The following is an 18,422-nucleotide window of genomic DNA, read 5'->3' on the forward strand; positions in this document are numbered from 1 at the left end:
AGTAGAGGTGGTGGAGGTGTGGGTGCCTACTACTAAATCCTATTTGGGTTGGTTTACGAATTGACAAGAGTGAAGAAAAGGAGAATGTATCAGATGAATGAATCCTGTGGTGGTTGGTTGACATGTAAATTTATCGGTAAAGGATTTGGTATAGGCCCTGGCTCATAAATAATAAATAGTCCCTTTGCTTTTCTGTCTTAGGCTGATATCAGCAACACCGAGAGAACACTAGATGAAGGGCAGGTGGGGTGGTGGGGGGAGAGGAGGTGAGGAAGGAAGAGAGAGGCTTAAGGTAACAAGGTAGTACGGTACCTGGAGGCCTGTGGAGATGCCATAAGGGTGTTGAGACAGTGCTAAAACCACTCTTTATTTGATTTAAAATGTGTGAAGGGCATAGGAAGAATCAATATTGTGAAGATGTCAACTTCTTCCCAACTTGATCTGTTGATTCAGTGCAATTCCAGTAAAAATCCCAGCAAGTTATTTTATGGATATTGATAAACTGATTTTAAAGTTTATATAGAGAGGCAAGAGATCCATAAAAGCCAACACAGTATTAAAGGGGAAGAACAAAGTTGGCGGACTGATGCTACCCAACTTCAAGACTTCCCGTAAAGCTACAGTCATGGAGATGGTGTAGTATTGGCAGAAGAATAGACAAATAGATGAGTGGAATAGAATAGAGAGCCCTAAACAGACACACGTAAATATAGTCAACTTATCTTTGACAGAGGTGTAAAGGCAATACAGTGGAGCAGAGATAATATCTTCAACAAATGGTGCTGGAACAGCTGGGCATCCACATGTGAAAGGAATCTAGACAGACCTTATACCCTTTACTAAAACTATCTCAGATGGTCACAGACCTAAAAGTAAAACCCCAAACAATAAAACCTCTAGAAGATCACATAGGAGAAAACCTGGATGACCTTGGGTATGGTGATGCCTTTTTATTTTTGATTTAATAAATTTTTATTTTCCAAAATGTACAGTTGGTGGGCTGTGTTCATGCAGCTTCACTAGCAGCTAGGGCATCTCTACCCTTGGTGTTTCTGGTGTAAGTTACTTGAGCTCTGTGCTTTGAAACCGGTTTAATAAGTACTTCACTAAGGAGCTCCTGAAGGGCTGCCCTGGCCAGAGGACCTCAAATCTTCAGTCTCTCAGAGACAACAGCTAGAGTTAAAAGCTTATAGTTGGGAACTTCCTTATAGAGTTAGTCTTATGTCGCTTTGTCAAACAAGACCAGGTTACTGAGTTTGTCCCAAACTTTGCCTTTGGACCACTTCTTTTTGGCCTTGCCCCCAGATTTGTTCACTGGGTCTTTGTCTTTTTTGGCCGACTTTCTGGCATCTTTCTTCTTGTCGTCCTTGGGAGGCATTGCGAAGCTTGGAGAGCAGCGGCCACACCTGCAGCCTTGCTCAGATGTTGAATAAAAAGTGGTGATGCCTTCTTAGATACAGTAACAAAGACATGATTTGTGACATAGTTGATAAGGTACACTTCGTTAAAATGAAAAACATGTGCTCTCTGAAAGACACTGTCCGAGAGAATTAGAAGACAAACCACAGGTTGGGATTAAATATTTGCAAAAGACATATCTGATACAAGACTGTTACCTAAAATATATGAAGAACTCTTAAAACTCAACAAGAAAACAGCCCGATAAAAAATGGGTCAGAGACTTAACAGACACCTCACTGAAGAGGGTATATAGATCGCAAATAAATATATAAAAAGATGTTCCATGCCAGTGGAGACAGTGAGACAGTGGAGACAGAAAAGGAACACAAGCAGGGGGAGTGGGAGAGGGAGAAGCAGGCTTTCCGCCGAGCAGGGAGCCAGATGCGGGGCTCGGTCCCAGGACCCTGAGATCATGACCTGAGCTGAAGGCAGACGCTTAACGATTGAGCCACCCAGACGCAGCCCCCCCCAAAAAATTTTTTTTAAATGTCAAGGTCCTGTCCTATGGCTCAGAAAATAGGGGAAAAAATTATATTCATCTTTGTATCAGCACTGTCCAGTCCAGGAGCTGGCCAACTGTACTGCCTGTTTTATTTGTTTTGTTTTTAAGATTTTATTTATTTGAGAGAGAAAGAGCAGGAGCTGGGGCAGGGGTAAGGGGAGAGGACTCGCAGACTCCCAGCTGAGCGGGAAGCCTGATGCTGGGCTCCATCCCAGAACCCTGAGATCATGATCTGAGCCAAAGTCAGATGCTTAACTGAGCCACGCGGATGCTCCTGCACTGCCCGTTTTTTTATAAATAAAGTTTTATTGGAACACAGCCATGGTCTTTCATTTACATATTATGCAAGGCTGCTTTCATGCTACTATGGCAGAGTTCGGTAGTTGTGACAGGGACCACATGGCCTGCCAGCTTAAGATATTTACTATCTTGCCATTTAAGATCAAGCTTGCCAACCCCTGGTCTAGCGTCCTATCTAGAATATAGTAGGTTCTTCTTAAATAATTATGGAAGAAAGGGGAAAGAAGTTAAGGATTTGCTCATAAAGAGGAAGGGCAGAGAGCCTTAGATACTGACGAACACTGAATGGTCCATACACCAAAAATATTGAATACTTAAATATGTTTTACTAACTTGCTGACTTACAAAGTTTATGATGGCTTAGTGACATTTAAGAGCTGTTGATTTAGATTTTGTTTAGAGGAAAAACATCAGATTATCAGATGCTGTGTTTGCTGAGGAGGAGTAATTGGCAGTACAGCAGTCTCCTGTTTGTCTTTTCGTTTTTGGGGGTTCATTTAGTAAAGATTTCCAGATAATTCTCTTAATGCAGGATATTAAGCAAGAAGTTGTGGAGAATACAAACATGTATTGATTCATTCATCTATTCATCCAGCGTTTACTGAGCATCTCCTATGTGCTAGACACACACTTGACTAGACAGACTTTGGCTTTAAGGAGCGTTTTGGAGAAACGCGTGTATTAAGGATTGAAAATATTAAGAAAACGCCCAGGATTACTCAGCTACTCAGTAGCAGACTACTAAGTAGCAGAGTTAGTATTTGAACTCCGATCAGACTCCTTAAACATGGGAGAAACCATTTCTCCCATGCTGTTCTTTCTCACAGAGGAAATACTCAAAATGGGAAATGAGTATTTCATTTCAGGTAGAGGGGCCGGTGCGTGTAGAGGTAGAAACCCCAGCTGTGACACGGTGTGTTCAAGGAAGCCTTGCTTTTTTGTTTTGTTTGTTCTTGTATCACATATAGGATCTTTGAGAAGAGATGGAGAGTCCTACTAAGGAGTTTGGACTTTATTTAGTAGAAAATACAGAATCACTGAAGAGATTTTAAGCAGGGAATTTACATAAAATGTTGCATTTTAGAATAATTCTGGGGACAGCATGAGCAAGGAAGTCAATTAGAAGGATACTACAAATAATCTAAGCAAAACCTCCCTGTAGGTCATAGTTTGCCTACGTACAGTCAGAGGAGAACTTCAGACCAAACCTCTGGGGTATATCAGCATTTAAGAGCTAAAGACAGACAAGCTCATGAACACCATGAAGGGGTGGTTGACCATCAAGGAAGGCAGCGGTTTTAGGGAAGGCGTAGTGAACGATGTCAAGAGGAGAGAGAGACTGTGGGTGGAGGCTGTCAGGCCACTGGTGACTTGAGCCAGGGAAGTCTCACTGGTGGGTTGAGGGCCAAAGCTAGATTGGAATGGATTGAGAAGGGAACAGGAAATGAAGTGAAAACACTGAATGCAGATTGCTCTTTTCAGTAATTTGACTACGAGAGGGAAGGACAGAAAAAGCAGTAGTGGGAAGTCGGCAGAGGAGGGTTTAGGAAATGGGCAGATAGGCACGAGGAAGAGGTTGAGGACCCACGGAAAGAGGTCCTCGGAGGAGTGGAAAGAGCAGCTATGGGGAGGAAGCACACAGGCGGTGGGTTGTTGCTCCTGTGTGTCCAGCACCTGGCAGGATACCCGGCTGATGACATCTGTCCTAGGTGTTGGAAGGAATGGTCAGAGTTTGGATCGCAGAGATGAGGAAAGGGGACACTGTTTGGATGGGAATAAAGGCAAGAGAGAAGAAGTCTTGAGGAGATCCTGGGGGGGTTTGTAATCATCACTGTGAGGAGCGAGAGGGAGACCGGGCCAAGTCAGAGGCCAAGACAGGCTTGAAGACCCACGGACTTCTAGGAGCGGGGCCTCTGTAGCAATAAAGGCTGCAATAAAGGACTTACTTCAGTAGAAATAAGTAGTAAGCGATTCAAAGCTGAGAGGAGAGAGAAGGCCCTTCAGGTTAATGTGATTTAGAATTAGCGCTTGAACTGGGGAGTGTCTGGATAAGAGTCAGGATTCAGAAAGGGCTGGGAGAAGGAGGGCCTTCAGGGAAGAGCGGGAGCCAGAATCTTAGTGGGGTGATGTCCTTTATCTGTCCTGACATCCAGCTGACTGCTGTTCTTGCCACTACTTTGCAGTTCAAGGGGTCACTTTGTAAGTTGTTGTTTTGGTTTGTTTTAAGATTTTATTTATTTATTTGACACAGAGAGAGAGAGAACACAAGTAGGAAGAGTGGGAGAGGGACAAGCAGGCTCCCCGCTGAGCAGGGAGCCCGATGTGGGACCCAGTCCCAGGACCCCGGGATCATGACCTGAGCTGGAGGCAGATGCTTAACCACTGAGTCACCCAGACGCCCCGTTTGTAAGTTTTAACATTCTATTGTTTCTTCCATTATAGGATTTACGACCAGAGGAAAATTGATGAGAACGAGAACAATGGAGTGCTCAAGAAATTCTGTCCTCATCACCTGGTAAGATTCATGAGGGGCCAGTGGTTCCCAGCTTTCCTGACTCAACTCCAAGGCTGCCCCCCAAAATGTTGGCCTGGTGGGAGGAGCTTGGACTTTCGAGTCCGTTCCCTGGATTTGAATCCCGGCTCCACCACTTATCAGCTTTGTGCTCTTGGGCAGTCACTTCACCTCCGTTGGCCTAGGTTTTCTTATTGACAGAGTGTAGAGAGGTAAAGATCATTGCCTTGCCCCGTGATGGTGAGGCCCAAGGAGATGAGAGTGTGTGTCACGTGGCTAGCACGCGGAAAAGCACCAGCAGAAAGCCCTCTCCCCTGAGCTGGCCACATCGCACTGGTTGTATTCCTGTCTCTGTCTCTCTCTCTCTCACCCTCTGGGAGAAGATAGTGGGGAGTGTGAAGGAGAACCTGTTTCCTGAAGGTGGTGTAACAGGTGGGGGGGTGGGGCATCAGTCGGTATCTGCTCCTTATTGCAGGTGAACAGTGAGTCCAAAGCAAACATCACCTGTCTCGTGTACAGCCACGACGGCACAGGTACGTGCGCAGGGCCCAGCTGCTAGGCTGGCACGCCCCCTCCGTCTGGGGAGCTGCTGAGCCCGCGAGGCACGCGCCTCCAGTGCTCACCGCTGTGCTCCAGCTCCAAGCGGAGCGGCTGGGGAGTAGCTGCTGACGGTGAGCACAGAGCGGGAGGACGCAGCAGAGGACCCTGGAGATGCCAGGCGCCACTTGCAGAATGCTGCCGATGAGATTTGGCAGGGCCTGCCCTGAAGCCCAGGCTCCGTGCCTGAGCAGGTGCTTATGCGTCTGGCTCGCTCTTGAGTTAATGGGTGTGATCTTCCTGAGCATTCTGCTACCCCTGGGTTGGCAGTGTGTTCTTAGTCTACCCTGGACGCCCGATCTGCCTGCAGCTCCAGCTGAGTGAGATGGGTGCTCTACCTGGGTATTCGGAGGGGGCACCACTGGCAAGAAGCTGCACCCCAGCCCCCAGCTCCTGGTCCTGGCTCTTTTTCAGCCTTTGCCTTCACTGCTGTGTGCTTGTTCTTGGCAGAGCTCCTGGCCAGCTACAATGACGAAGACATTTACCTCTTCAACTCCTCTCACAGCGATGGGGCCCAGTATGTGAAGCGATATAAGGGCCACAGGAATAATGCCACAGGTGAGCCGGTCTTTCTCGTTGCTGTCTGTTGGCCTGGGGAACGGCAGCATTTCATTCAGGCTGTACAGATCAGAACGACCTAAAGGACAGGGCAGCCTGTCGGAGCAGTGAGAGGATGTCCCTCCTTGGGCTGGAGCTTTCACAGGCCTGCTGTGCTCGAGCGCAGGGCGCCTGGAGCCTCTCTCACCGCAGCGATGTGACCTCATTTGGGCATAAGGAGACTTGAGTGACTGTGTTTTTCTTAAGATTTCGGGTAACTTCAGGCTTAGCGGGCTTGTTAGGGAATCTGGGAAAGCCCTCCTCAGTCTGGGGTACTGAATTGCCTGAAATCGGGGCGGGGGGGCGGGAAGTGAGCTGCTAGCTCTAGGGCAGAGGAGGCAAGTTCTTTTGAATGAGGCAGAGGAGGAGGCGTGGTGTGAGCGCCTCCTGCCCAGTCTGCGGCGAAGACTGGCCGTGTGTGTTCTGGGTGTGGTTCCTGCGCTTGGCTGCACCGCGGAGTCACCTGCCGATCTTTAAAGCCTGGCTTCTACCCCCAGACATTCTGATTTAATTGGGATGGGGTACAGCTTGATAGAGGTCTTTTAAAAGCTCCCTGTGTGACTCTAATGTACAGAAAAGTTGGGGTGGCCACTGCTCTTTGTTGTCGACACCGCTCCTAACAGGTATCTGTCATAATTTTGACTTGGAGAGAGCAGTGACTTGCCCTTTCTCTTCTGAGCTGGTGAGGTGAGCAGGAGAACCGGTGCTTGGAACTTAGTCCACAGGCGGACAGAAACTGAGTGCAGTCCCATGACGGCCGTGGAACTGCACAGTCTCTGGGACACCCAGCTTCTCTTAGTAATTCCAGGGAGCAGAGCCGTGTCGTTCAGTCTTGGTAGCAAGCACGGTTCAGATGCTTCTGACAGGCAGTTGTGGCCTAGACCTCCCTCATTCTCAGGCCAGCTGACTGATGGCCCAGGAAGCAGACAAGGTGGTACTAAGGGAGTACACCTAGGGTGATCCTCGGGCGTAGGAGAGGGCTGCCTAGGAGTGGGCAGGGCTGGGGTGGTTCAGGCTGGGACTAGTAAGGCATCACTGAGGCCGGAAGTGCTCCACAGTTCTCGGTGCTCCATAGGGCGGAGACCAGTGAGACTGAGGCTGCTGCTGAGGGACTACAGCCCCTCGGCCCCATGGAGCTCTTTGGGGGCCTAGAAACAGTCTCTGGGACTGACATGATTCTTGGTCTGTCTGTTATATACACACAGTCCCTTGATTTGTTTTGTGGAAATGAAAGGAATTCTTTGGCTCTTAGCTGACTTAGAGTTTGTGAATAACTAAAGTCCCTATGAGGTAAATATATACAGGCCTGATGCCAACTCTCATGTGGTCTCTTCCCTCATTTATCATTTCAGTGAAAGGCGTCAATTTCTATGGCCCCAAGAGTGAGTTTGTGGTGAGCGGCAGTGACTGCGGGCACATCTTCCTCTGGGAGAAGGCATCCTGCCAGATCGTTCAGTTCATGGAGGGGGACAAGGGGGGCGTGGTGAGTATGCTGCGCTCAGCTGGCTGGCTCGCTGCTCTCTCGCCGGTAAGGTAGGTGCGAGCAGGGCCACACAGTTCTCGCACCAGGGCAGCATGGTGCCGCATCGCTGGGGTCTAGCCAGGACAGTAACGGCGGTAGAGTCTGGGGCTGCTGACGTTTGGGTGGAATCCTAGCTTCCTTTTTCTGTCTTCTCCCTCTCTAAGGCATGGTTTAGTGAGGAGAGAAAGGGATCTTAGGGAAAAACCTCTGGCCTGAATGAGGGATTTCTAGGCAGGCACCTTTTCTAAAAGAAAAGCATTGGAGTTGAGGGCGCTCCACCCTGCAGTGTGCCAGAGGGGCCTCCGCTCCGTGCCTTGCGCCTCATCCCGTAGGGTAGCCAAGTAGTGATCTTGTAGAGATCCTGGGTCAGCGGATACAAGCTAGAAGGAGCTAATAGGGACAGAGCAAACGTGGCAAAATATTTTAATTTTTTAAAATTTTTATTTATTTTTTTAAAATAATGACTGAGCAGCCTGCTATGCAGGCTGTGATCCTATCACAGACCGCCTGTCCTTTGAATTCTAGACCGCCTGCACAGAGGCAGGGCCAAAAAGAAGCCTGAGGATCCTGAGTTGGGGAGTGAAGCGTGGTCAGCTTCTACAGTGCATCTAGCTAACCATATATTTTTTTCTTTTTTGAGACCCAGAGTTAGGAAGGGAGTTGAGTGGCTTCCTACTGTAAGGTTTTTGGACCACAGAAGATCTGAAAGAGGCAGTGTGGGAGACTGCCTTGTACCGATTTCCTTAGGCAGTCTGGTGAAGGGCCCCTAGGGAGTGGCTGAGACAGCTTGGTTTCTCTTCAGTTCCATTCCTTCTAAGCTTTGGGGGGTGCAGAGAGTCCAGCCATCTCTTCATGAGGCTCATCCTGAGAGTGCTGGTGGAATTTAAAATGGTTCCCTGCAATCAGGCTCCCTTTCCTTGTGTGTTTCTTGTCCTAGTGTGAAGTTACTTCAGACTGTTTTCTGGTTTTGTCTAAATTTTTGGGACTTGGGGCCAGTACAGATCCGAGGCTTCTGCGGCCTGAACGAGAGGGGTCCCGAGCCTGAAGGTGTTATCTCCCTGTTCCCTGCTTCGTGTCCTACTCTCCCATAGGTCCTCTTCTGTCATCTGCAGGGAACAAACTAAAACACTGGAGTCTCCATGAGAATTCTGCAGTAGGCGTATAGTCAAAAGGAAGTCAGAAGGGGCCAGTGAATCCTTTCTAGATCATAAACTGTCTTGCGTTCTGTTCCAGAGAGACGCAGGGCTGAATGCCCTCCCCCAGGCCAGCACTTGTCCATTCTCCCAGACCACTCTGCAGGCCAGTTTGCTTTCACCTCAGCCAGAATCAGAGTCTGGTGATGCATCTAGGTGCTCAGGTGGGGAGGGCACCTGCTTGAGATGGGTGGGCCCCAAGCCTGGATTGAGTGGTCACAAGAGTGAGAGACTAGAACAAGAGATAGAGAGACTGTACCCTGAAACAGGGTTCCCGGCTTGTGCTTGCCCCTGTGTGAGCTTGATGATCTGTGTGTCCCCACTTGACCCCTCTGTTGTTTGGTCCTAACTTCCCTGCAGTGGGTCAACCAGGCACCAGCCGCAAGAGCAGATTCAGAGCAGCTCATCATAAAGTAGAATATATTAGAACCAGAAGGCATCTTAGAAATTCTCATCTGCCTTGCCTAGGTCTCTCAACTCTGGTTTTGGCTCAGACTCTAGTCCTTTCTTTGTTCCCATTCAGGGACAGGGGTGGGGGATGACATCAGAGGACAGTCCTTAGTCTCCCAGAGCACTTCGCTGCCCCTCCTATCCCTGCGTCCCCCAGGCCAGTCCTCTTAAGGCTCGAGCTCTTGGCTCTGCTCACGCTTGTTACTGACGGGGTAAGTCCTGGCGTTCAGACCTGGCCCAGAAGCTCTCTGTCGGCTCCCCCGGCGGGCTCCAACCCAGGTACTGTGTGCTACTGACTCTTAACTCCTCTTTCCCTTGGCTTTGCCCTTAGTCTTAAGTCCCAAGGAATTTCTCCTCTGTGCTTTCTGATTTTACTGACATGCTCAAGCAGAGCTAGGTCAGAATAGAGGGGTTAGCAAAGGCTTACCAGGAGGTGGATGAATGAGTTCAGGTTTGTATGTGTAAGTTGTCACGTATCTTTTGATCATATTCTCAGGCAGTGGAGTCCCTGTCTAGTGCCTACTCCTGCTGCAGATGCCGGAAACTTCCACACTGCCTAAGAGAGCCCCAGTGTAAACTTTGCGATGAGCTGACATGGGGAGTGAGAAAAGGAGAAGAGAAATGGGATTTCTGCTTTATTCTTAGGCTCAGGCTTTAGCTTCAGTCTTTTCTGGAGCATTTTTATTTACTTATAAAATGGAAGAACAAAGAAGATTGGAAGTCTGTGGGTCAGTTTTATTTTCCATGCTGCCCCCAGTTTCCCCTCAGCTGCTCCCTCTGCGCGTGCAGGCCAGGCAGAAGAGCCTGGTCCAGAGAGAAGTAAAAGATAAAAGAGACTTTTTGCCAGGGGTTGTTTTTTTGGCCTACAGGGCAGCTGCAAGGCGGGATGGGATGGGATGGGGGGGCGGGTGAGGAGCGGCTAGGACCACACCCTCTTCCTTCCGGGTGCTTTTCCTATCTATTCCTCATCTGACTGAAAGCCCGAAAATGCTTTATTAGCAGCTAGATCTGGGACCAGCTCTTCAGTGGCCGTGGGAGCTGCCTGCCCTGCCCTGCCCCTGCCCTGCCCCTGCCCTACCCTGCCCTGCCCTACCATTTGGAAGGCTGATGTTTCCAAGTCAGACAGCAGGGGGCATGGGTGCCTCCAGACAGAAGGAAGCTGCCTAAGCCAGAAGGCCTGCCTGTCTGCGGGAGAACCTTTCTCCTGCTCAGTGACTATACCCAGAGGTGGCTGATACGGACACCGTGGGTGCCCGCGGAAGCTATCGCCCTACACTGTGCCACCCTTTAGCTGAGCCTGTTGGGCTTTCGGGGCAGACAGCAGGGTGCTGTACCCTGGGGCGCGCAGGGTTCACAAGCATACCTGAGCCTCCGCTACCTGCTCACTCCCCAGCTCCGCCTCTTCCCAGCCTGTGCCTCCCTCCAGTTTGACTCCACAGCGCCAAGGGAATGTAATTGTCCCTGGACTCTTTTCTGGGGGTTCTGCGGCAGCTGTTGCTTTCTTCAGTTTTAAAAATTTATTTGCCATTTGGTGAAAGCCACGGAGAGGTTTTTGTTTTGTTTTGTTTTGTTTTGTTTTGTTTTGTTTTGTTTTCCCCAGCCTTGGGCAAGTTGGAGCTGTGGAATCCGGAGTGGATGAGGTCATCCGGACCTCACTGCCTTTTTGTGAAGCCAGCAGTAAGCTTGGCCAGTCACCCGCCCACCCCTAGGGCTGTGTCTAGGGTGAGGCCACCCCTACCTATACTTAGGAAATGAGAGATGGGCCTGGTCTTATACCCAGTCTGTGTCCAGTGTTTCTTCCACCCCCAGGGCCCTTGGCCCACGCTCATGATGGTTGGGCCTGCCTTCCAGCAGCTGCCTCAGCTCTGATTGAGGACTGTGTTTGCCTCAAGGTGAGTAGTGGTTTTTTAAGCCCTCTTCCCATACACCCCTGAGTTTGTGCTTTCCTTTCTTCCGGACCAGGTAAACTGTCTCGAGCCCCACCCTCACCTGCCTGTACTGGCAACCAGTGGCCTCGACCATGATGTCAAGATCTGGGCACCCACAGCTGAAACTTCCACCGAGCTGACAGGGCTGAAGGACGTGAGTAGCTGACTGCAGATGTCCACGTTACATTTTGAGGCTTTGTTGTCATGGGAAGGAAGAGCCGCCTGCCCAGTTCTTTAAAGGCACTGCTCTAACACCGCCCCCGCCTCCCCCCCGCTGCCATTGCTGTGACTGCTGCTCGGGGAGTAGTCCCAACGCAGGGGTTCAGGGGCAGCTGCGGAGTGCCTCTAGTTCACGGTGGAGTGGGGGTGCGGTGTCTTGAGGAAGAATCATTCTATTTTAGAGCTTCCCAGGCTTCTCAGCGGATAAACCTGGCTCCTACTTTCCTGATGTAATCTAGCTCCCCTTCAGGTTAACAGTTCCTAAAAGAAGTTTTCACTGGGATAGAAAGCCAGTCTTTTCTGATCAGGTCCAGGGTTCCTGTTCATTACCCACCCCCAACCCCCAACCCTACAACCCTGTTTGGTTCCAGGTGATAAAGAAGAACAAACGGGAGCGGGATGAAGATAGCTTGCACCACACCGACCTGTTCGATAGTCACATGCTCTGGTTCCTCATGCATCACCTGAGACAGAGACGCCACCACCGGGTAAGCTGACGTAGGAGGTGAGCTCCCAAGGGCAGTGACGCTCTCGAGGGTGAAACATTCCAGTGCACGCTTCCTCGCTACTTTAAAAAGAGATCAGGTGGTTTTGGTGGGGTGTCCGATCCATTCTCTTCCATCCCCATCAGAGCCCTGATGTAGCCTTAGAAGAACCATCGGGCAAAATGGGCGGTGTCTGCTTTCTGTTCCCCATCGCCACGCACAAGAGTGCTGTCTTCATAAGTGAAGGCAGAGCATGAGGGTGGGGAAGGAGTTGAGAATAGGGTGACCTGTCTATGGCCCTAGCAGCGTGATGGCAGCGCATCTCGTCTGGTCTCGGAAGCTAAGCAGGGTCGGGCCCGGTCAGGACTTGGATGAGAATAGGGTGACCTTTTTTTCCTTGTGCCAGAAGAGGCCTAGGGCAGGGGTTAGCAAACTCTGGCAGTTGGCATGCTGCCTGCTTTTTGCAAATAAAGTTTTATTGGAATACAACCATACCCATTCATTTATGTTGTCTGTAGCTGCTTTCATTCTGCAGCAGCAGAGTTGAATAGTCGCAACAGGGTTATGGCCCATGACTCTAAAATAGTTATTATCTGGCCCTTTAAGAAAAATTCTGCTGCCCCTGGCCTAGAGCATCTGAATTAGAGTTAAGACCTAACAGGCTTGTCCTCGTTCCAGGGAAATTACTAACAAACCTTTCCCATTCTACAGCGCTGGCGAGAACCTGGGGTTGGGGCCACAGACGCAGACTCCGATGAGTCTCCCAGCTCCTCAGACACATCGGACGAGGAGGAGGGCCCCGACCGGGTGCAGTGCATGCCGTCCTGAGGCCTCGTACCCAGGAGGGGCGGGCTGGGGCTGCCAACCCGATCCTGCCTGGACAGCCCTTTCCTGTCCCAGGCCCTTACATTCAGCAGACACGCACTTTGGACTTTTTGCTTTAGATAAAAAAGAAAGACATCCCAGGAGACAGACCAGAGGGGGAGTGAACCTGCGGAGTAGCTAAGAATGGGAGCCAAGCCCCGGGATGAGCTCCATGGAGAGGTGCACAGGGCTCAGCAGAAATGGCCTCTCCCCAAAGCCTTGTTTTTTGGGAGGGGGGAGCCTATTTGTTAACTGGTTTGGGGTAGGGAATTGGGTTTCCTTTTCTTTAATCTCCCTTGTTTCTTGGGTGGGGGGGTGGGGATAACTGGCTGTTCAGTACCAATGGGCCAGAGTAGGGGTGGTAGAAGTGCCACTCTCTCTTTGGTTTAGGTTTTTGGCCTTTTTCTTCTTTATTTTTTAAAAGTCTGTGACAGTTACATTGGTTTTTTTTTTCCCCCTGAACAACCCCAACCCAGGATCTTGTTTTTTTCTGGGAAGTCCTTAGAGCCCCTAACCATGCCACACTCTTGACTTTCTTTCCCACCCATTCATCCTTTGTACTTCCCACAGTGTTTCACACTTGATGATGTGTCCTTCACGTTCTTCTCTTAATCCCATCACCCCTAACTAGGTCTGGTGAGGGAGGCTGGGGGGGTGGGAGGAGGGGCAGAAGTGGAGGAAGAATAGGAAGGATGTGTTACCTCTTCTGTTACTTTTAAAAAAAGTTGTTTGGTGGCAGCAATCTCTTTGCCCTGTCACTGTTAGAGGCCTAATTTTATATCTATAAATATATTAAAAAGCAAGTCAAACTTGGATGTATCACGATAAAATTATTGTCAGTTTTAAATACCTATATATTCTCTATGACTACAATAAAGGGACTGAAAGGAGAGCGCGGAAGTAATAATGTTGTGGTCACACTGGGTTCAGCCCACCCTGTGTGTGTGGCCATTGGAGATCGGGGCAAACTCCTTCAGTTTTTGGAGGCTCAAGAACAGAAGGATCCTCAGTTCTGCCCTTCCCTGCCTCCTGCCGCAGTTTTGGGGTTGGGAAAACAGGAAGATTCCTTTCAGTTCTTTGCCTCAGATCTCCTACCTCTCCTTCTGTCTTGTGGGGGTTCCCAGGATGGCTCTCCTAACCAGAGGCTGGCCCATCTTTAAAACTTGACTGAACTCGGACTTCAGGAAGGGTTCTGCCACTGCAGACTCTCTCTCCTCATACTGTTTGTGACAGGGGACACGTTCACTCTTAGCATTAGCTGCTTGATTCTTTAAGCCACCCACCTCACCCCAGCCGCTCCATTCTTAGTCCAAGAGTGTAGTAGAGAAAGCCCTCCTGGCTTGGCCATTACAGCTTGTCCGCCTCTTGATACCTTGCGATTGAGGGACACATCGTTTAAGGATAAAGATGGCTGGGGCTTGGACACCCGTCTACCATCACTGGTCACGGATATGAAAGGCCTAGTTGAATTCTTGCCCTATTGCTTGTGCTGCTATTTCTTTGCGCCCCCAACCAGGAATTCTGCACCCTGGGGCAGTCTGATTCTACTAGAACAGGCCAGGAAGGAAGGGAACAGAGAAAGGATGGAATTCCCAGACACTCCTTCCTGCTGGCCTTTTTCTTAGCAACTGTCAGACCAGATGTGAGCTGCTGCACGTCCCCCCTGAGGTAGGGGACGTGTGGTGACTGAGTGGTCTGCGTTCCCACGGCTGGTGGGGTGACAGAGTGGCCTGAAACCCGTGCACTCTGGAATTTGTTGTGTATTTTCTCTCAGTAAAGCTTTTTTTTTTTTTTTTTTTTCTTTCTGACTGCTGTTGTGTGTGTGATGTGTGGCCCGTTTGTTCCTCATGGGCCAGTTCTGTTCGTGCCAGCGTAGGTGCCTGGCCCTGTCCTTAACTGCAGTTTGGGCAGTCTGGTCTGGGATAGCTGTGTGTGCAGGCGCAGGCTCCAGCTGGAGACTCATGTGCGTAGGGTCAGCCCCATAGCTCAGGGCCACTTAGGGGACCGGGGAGGGAAGGGCACCACGAGGGCTAAACGTTTCCCTGGCCTCTGTTCCAGGCTGCAGTGAGGGATGTGGGGGTATTCACCCTCCCTTCCCAGTCAAAGGCTCCCAAATCCTTCACAGAAATTCTAGAATCAGATTCATTACAGTCAGTCACCTTTATTCCAGGGTTAGAACAAGGCCGTGCACACTGCAGACAGAGGAGCATTAGGATAGGGACAATCTCACAGCCGTACGGGGGTGGGAGGGCAGGTTAGTCTTTTTAGATGATTTTGGCCTTACAGAGATACTACTAGACTCTGCTGAAAATGACCCTGTCTCCCTCCTCCCAACTCACCCTCTCTCTTCAGAGAAGGCTCCTATTCCTTCCCTCTCTCTCTCACACACACTCTCACATCACATAAATCCTGACTGGAAGGACAGTTCATGCTCAGTTCCCCCCCCTCCCAATTCGACAAGTATCTCTCTGTCCTTGAGGGAGAAGCCAGACAGGGCTGGGTGAACGGGGGGAGGTCCTTTAAGGCAGAACTGTGGAGTACTCCAGGTGGACGTGTTAAGGCAGGTGTCCGCAGCAGTGGCCAGAGGGGACGGCGGGGCCGGGCCGGGCCGGGCGGGGAGGACAAGCTGCTCTCTGGCCAGTCTGGCTTCTTCCCTCTTCCAACAGCCAGTCCTCTCCTCCCACTTACGTTTTGCTCCCACATCTTACAAGCTCTGAACTTCAACTTTCTCTAGTTTCTTGAGATGGCGTGTGAATTTAAAGTTTAATTTTCGTTTTGACTGTGTAGCAACTTGACTGGCACTCCCTTGGCCGTGGCGTTCCCCTCCCACCCCCGCCCTGGCCTAGACAATAAGTTAATGCTAGACACCACAGGAAAGGGCAGACATGGCAGTGCGGGTTTAATATACATATATGTAGATCTATATGTACACACAGTTAGCACGGTCAGGGTGGGGAGAGCATCTGGGCACAGGAAGGAGGCTGGGGTCTAGTGATGTGGCTAGGAGGCATTCACGAGCCCAACACGCCAGGATATCAAGGGAGACGGGCTAGCAAAGTCCCCTCCTGGACTGAACTGGGGGGGGGGGCGGTCAGTGCAAAGGAAAAGGCTCTAATTAGCTTCTTCCTCTCTTTCCTGCTCGGGGTGCTCTAGACCCCAGAGAGGGAAGGTCACCTGTAGTAACCACGCTGGGACCCTGTGGGTGGGGCAGGGTTGGAGCTAAGACCTAAGGAGCTCACTCCTCAGCCTCCCTAGGTTTGGAGTCCGTGTGTGCAACAATCTGAATAGGAATAAAGGGAGTGGCAAAGAGGACACCACTCTGTCTACATCCCCATGTCTGGTGCAGTGGGGCCTGCTCCCAGCATGGGCTCTTAGGGGTGAGGGGACTCTAGTATCTAGCTGGGTGCTCATGAAGTTTGTACTTTGGGACCAGGGAAGGATCCTGTGGTCCTCTCTCATTAGATCCTTGGCTCATACCCATCCTAGGCCCATGGGAGGGGAGCAAAAAGGGACCTGCTGGGGCCCAGGCCCTCCAACCCGAGGAACATCTAGAAAGGATCCCTCCGCCGATCCAGCACGGGGTACAGACGTGGAACTCTGGCTTTTCTTTGCCCCTTCCAGGTGGGGGTTGGGTGACCACCTTCCCTCCCACTGCTTTTCACTAGATGCACCCACCTCGCCCCATGCTTTCCCTCTAGCTTGGCTCCTCAGTGTAGGAAAATACAGGTCCTTTCTGCTCCCACACTTTAGCCATAGAGGAAAGGGCAGTAGGAGGAATGTGCCCATTTCTATTTGCATAGAAATAGCCCCCACCTCCCCCTAAAGTGGGGAAACGAAGCCCCCCCCCCCCAGCCTGACCCCCATCCCCTCACAAGGAGGAGGAACTAGATGAGCTAGACATATAGACAGACAGCCAGAGCGTGCGCACACGCACACACACGCGCACAGTAAGGGGGTTAGGACCAGGTTAGTAAGTGGGTAGACTGGGGGGGTTGCCCTTGCCCCTCCCCTGGAGGCTGGGGGAAGGGAGTGGTCCACTGAAGGTCCAACCTTCCTCCTCTCCTCCCCCTCGCTCAGGCTTTCTTCGGTGGCGGAGCCAATTTGATGATCTCTTCCTCAGAGGGCTGCCGGATAATGTCTGGGGGGCAAAAAGGGAGGTGTCCAGGGACGGAAGGCATGGGAGACAGGCCCACCACGTCCGCTTCCATTTGCCCCAAACCCACGCACTCCAAGGATCACCCACGGGAGGGGGCAGAGGTGCGTGTTAGAGACACGGGCTCCTACCTTTGTACTTCTTGGCACTGGGGATACGGGTTAGCTTGGTGTCTAGCTCATCCTCCTCCGAGATCTTCAGAACACGGGTTCTGTAGTCCACCACCATGGTGAGTAGGTCAGGGCGGCGGGAGATCTCAAAGATGTGCTCAATGTAGGAGAGGTTGTCTGGAGGAAGGCAGGAAACAGGGTCAGCCAGGCTGTAGAGGCCGGCTTCCCCTGCCCTACCAGACTGGGCTTCTGGAACCTGGTTATCGGACGGGGCAGCACAGGAAGAGAAGGAGGTCCTGAGCAGGACCAGAAAGCTAAGACACCAACAATACAGAGGGCTGTTCCCAGGAAGAGCAGGTGGTTGGTCAGTGAAGTTCCCAACTTCGGGAGTGAGGAGGAGGGATTCAGGCTAAATAGAAGGTCCCATGTTGTGGGCAGGGGAGAACAGGAAAATGAATTGGCCTTCCTGATACCCTACACCCACCCTGTGCCCCTTCCACTCTTTCTCCAAGTCAGCGTCAGAATTTCCTGCTAGCACGTGCGGGACTGGAGGGGTGCAGTCTCTAGACAAGGCACGCGTGTGGCCAGAAGGACGCGCTCCGCAGCTGGGCCAGTTCTAGGAGACCGTGGACGCCCTCAGTCCTTCCTCCGCGGCTCCTCCCCTCGGACTACTGCAGGTGCCTCCTAATGGGACCGTGTCCACCTCAGCCTCCCTCCCTGCTCACCCCCCAGGGCCCTCTGGCGGCTCACCCCGCCTGCTCACTCCGGCCCTCAAGACCCTCCATGGCACAGCCTTAACGTACCTTTCCAGCCACTTCTAAACTTACTCGGCCCCCAGGCAAGCTAAGCGGGCTCCCCTGCTCTGCCGGACACACCGGACGCTCCTGCCTGTGTGACTCTGGTCCTTCGCCAAGCGTGCCCTCCTTTGGACCCTGCCTTTGAAATCCACTTGCCTTTCAGGGCCATCTTAATAGACCAACTCCCCGCCCCAAGCCTGTCCCAGCGCAGCGTTCTCTGGCCGTGGATGGGAGAATGTTAGAACGTGTGGTTTTACTTCGATCACTTTTAACTCGTATTCTAGTGTCCTGTGACAGACCGATGCTCTCGCGTCTCACAGTAACACAGTGGTGCCGTGTTGGCTGTGAGGACCGCTGCTCTCAGCATGCTTCCCTTTGCTGAACGGACTGGGCCCGAGAGGCTGGGGACCCGCCCGCCCCCCACCTTTGTCCAGCTTGTTGTGGCTCTCCAGGAAGCTGAACCAGGCACTGCCAGTAGTGATCTCCTCGCTCTTCTCACTGGGGATGTCCTCCTTGCAGGCCGACTTGAGCTGCTCCAGATCCTCAAGGGTGATGTTGTTGGTCAGGTCCTGGAGGAGGGTCCCGTACTCGGCCATGACTGGGGTTGGGAGGAACAAAGGGAGAGGCTGCTGAGCTGGAGGTGCCGGTGGGGTTTACTCTCTGGCACCTCCCACCAGCACCTCCACTCTGCCGGGCGGGAGTTGGGGGGGCGGTGAGGCAGGGCGGAGGCCA

The 18,422-nt window shown here is 51.4% G+C and overlaps 2 protein-coding genes and 1 pseudogene across 12 annotated transcripts in view; 1 reads left to right on the top strand and 2 right to left on the bottom strand.

Annotated features, from left to right (window-relative positions):
* DCAF8 (DDB1 and CUL4 associated factor 8) overlaps nucleotides 1–13,443 on the top strand; it is a 39,822-nt gene extending 26,379 nt beyond the window's left edge. For all 10 annotated transcript variants that reach the window (XM_081825337.1, XM_081825331.1, XM_081825328.1 and 7 more), the window contains 7 exons: nucleotides 4,706–4,778; nucleotides 5,251–5,308; nucleotides 5,823–5,930; nucleotides 7,322–7,452; nucleotides 11,097–11,216; nucleotides 11,653–11,769; nucleotides 12,478–13,443. In XM_081825337.1, coding sequence (XP_081681463.1) covers nucleotides 4,706–4,778; nucleotides 5,251–5,308; nucleotides 5,823–5,930; nucleotides 7,322–7,452; nucleotides 11,097–11,216; nucleotides 11,653–11,769; nucleotides 12,478–12,594 — 724 coding nt within the window. In that variant the 3' untranslated portion in view covers nucleotides 12,595–13,443. The remainder of the gene's footprint in view (nucleotides 1–4,705; nucleotides 4,779–5,250; nucleotides 5,309–5,822; nucleotides 5,931–7,321; nucleotides 7,453–11,096; nucleotides 11,217–11,652; nucleotides 11,770–12,477) is intronic.
* LOC102726932 (small ribosomal subunit protein eS25 pseudogene) lies at nucleotides 986–1,392 on the bottom strand (annotated as a pseudogene).
* A 1,332-nt stretch (nucleotides 13,444–14,775) lies between the features above and the next one.
* Nucleotides 14,776–18,422, bottom strand: part of PEA15 (proliferation and apoptosis adaptor protein 15) — a 9,503-nt gene continuing 5,856 nt past the window's right edge. For both annotated transcript variants that reach the window (XM_081825341.1, XM_081825342.1), the window contains exons 2-4: nucleotides 18,115–18,288; nucleotides 16,915–17,070; nucleotides 14,776–16,768 (exon numbers count right to left, since the gene is read on the bottom strand). In XM_081825341.1, coding sequence (XP_081681467.1) covers nucleotides 16,704–16,768; nucleotides 16,915–17,070; nucleotides 18,115–18,286 — 393 coding nt within the window. In that variant the 5' untranslated portion in view covers nucleotides 18,287–18,288 and the 3' untranslated portion in view covers nucleotides 14,776–16,703. The remainder of the gene's footprint in view (nucleotides 16,769–16,914; nucleotides 17,071–18,114; nucleotides 18,289–18,422) is intronic.

This window comes from Leptonychotes weddellii, chromosome 6 (genome assembly GCF_054177405.1).
Source record: "Leptonychotes weddellii isolate Sample4059 chromosome 6, ASM5417740v2, whole genome shotgun sequence".
Taxonomy (NCBI): domain Eukaryota; kingdom Metazoa; phylum Chordata; class Mammalia; order Carnivora; family Phocidae; genus Leptonychotes; species Leptonychotes weddellii.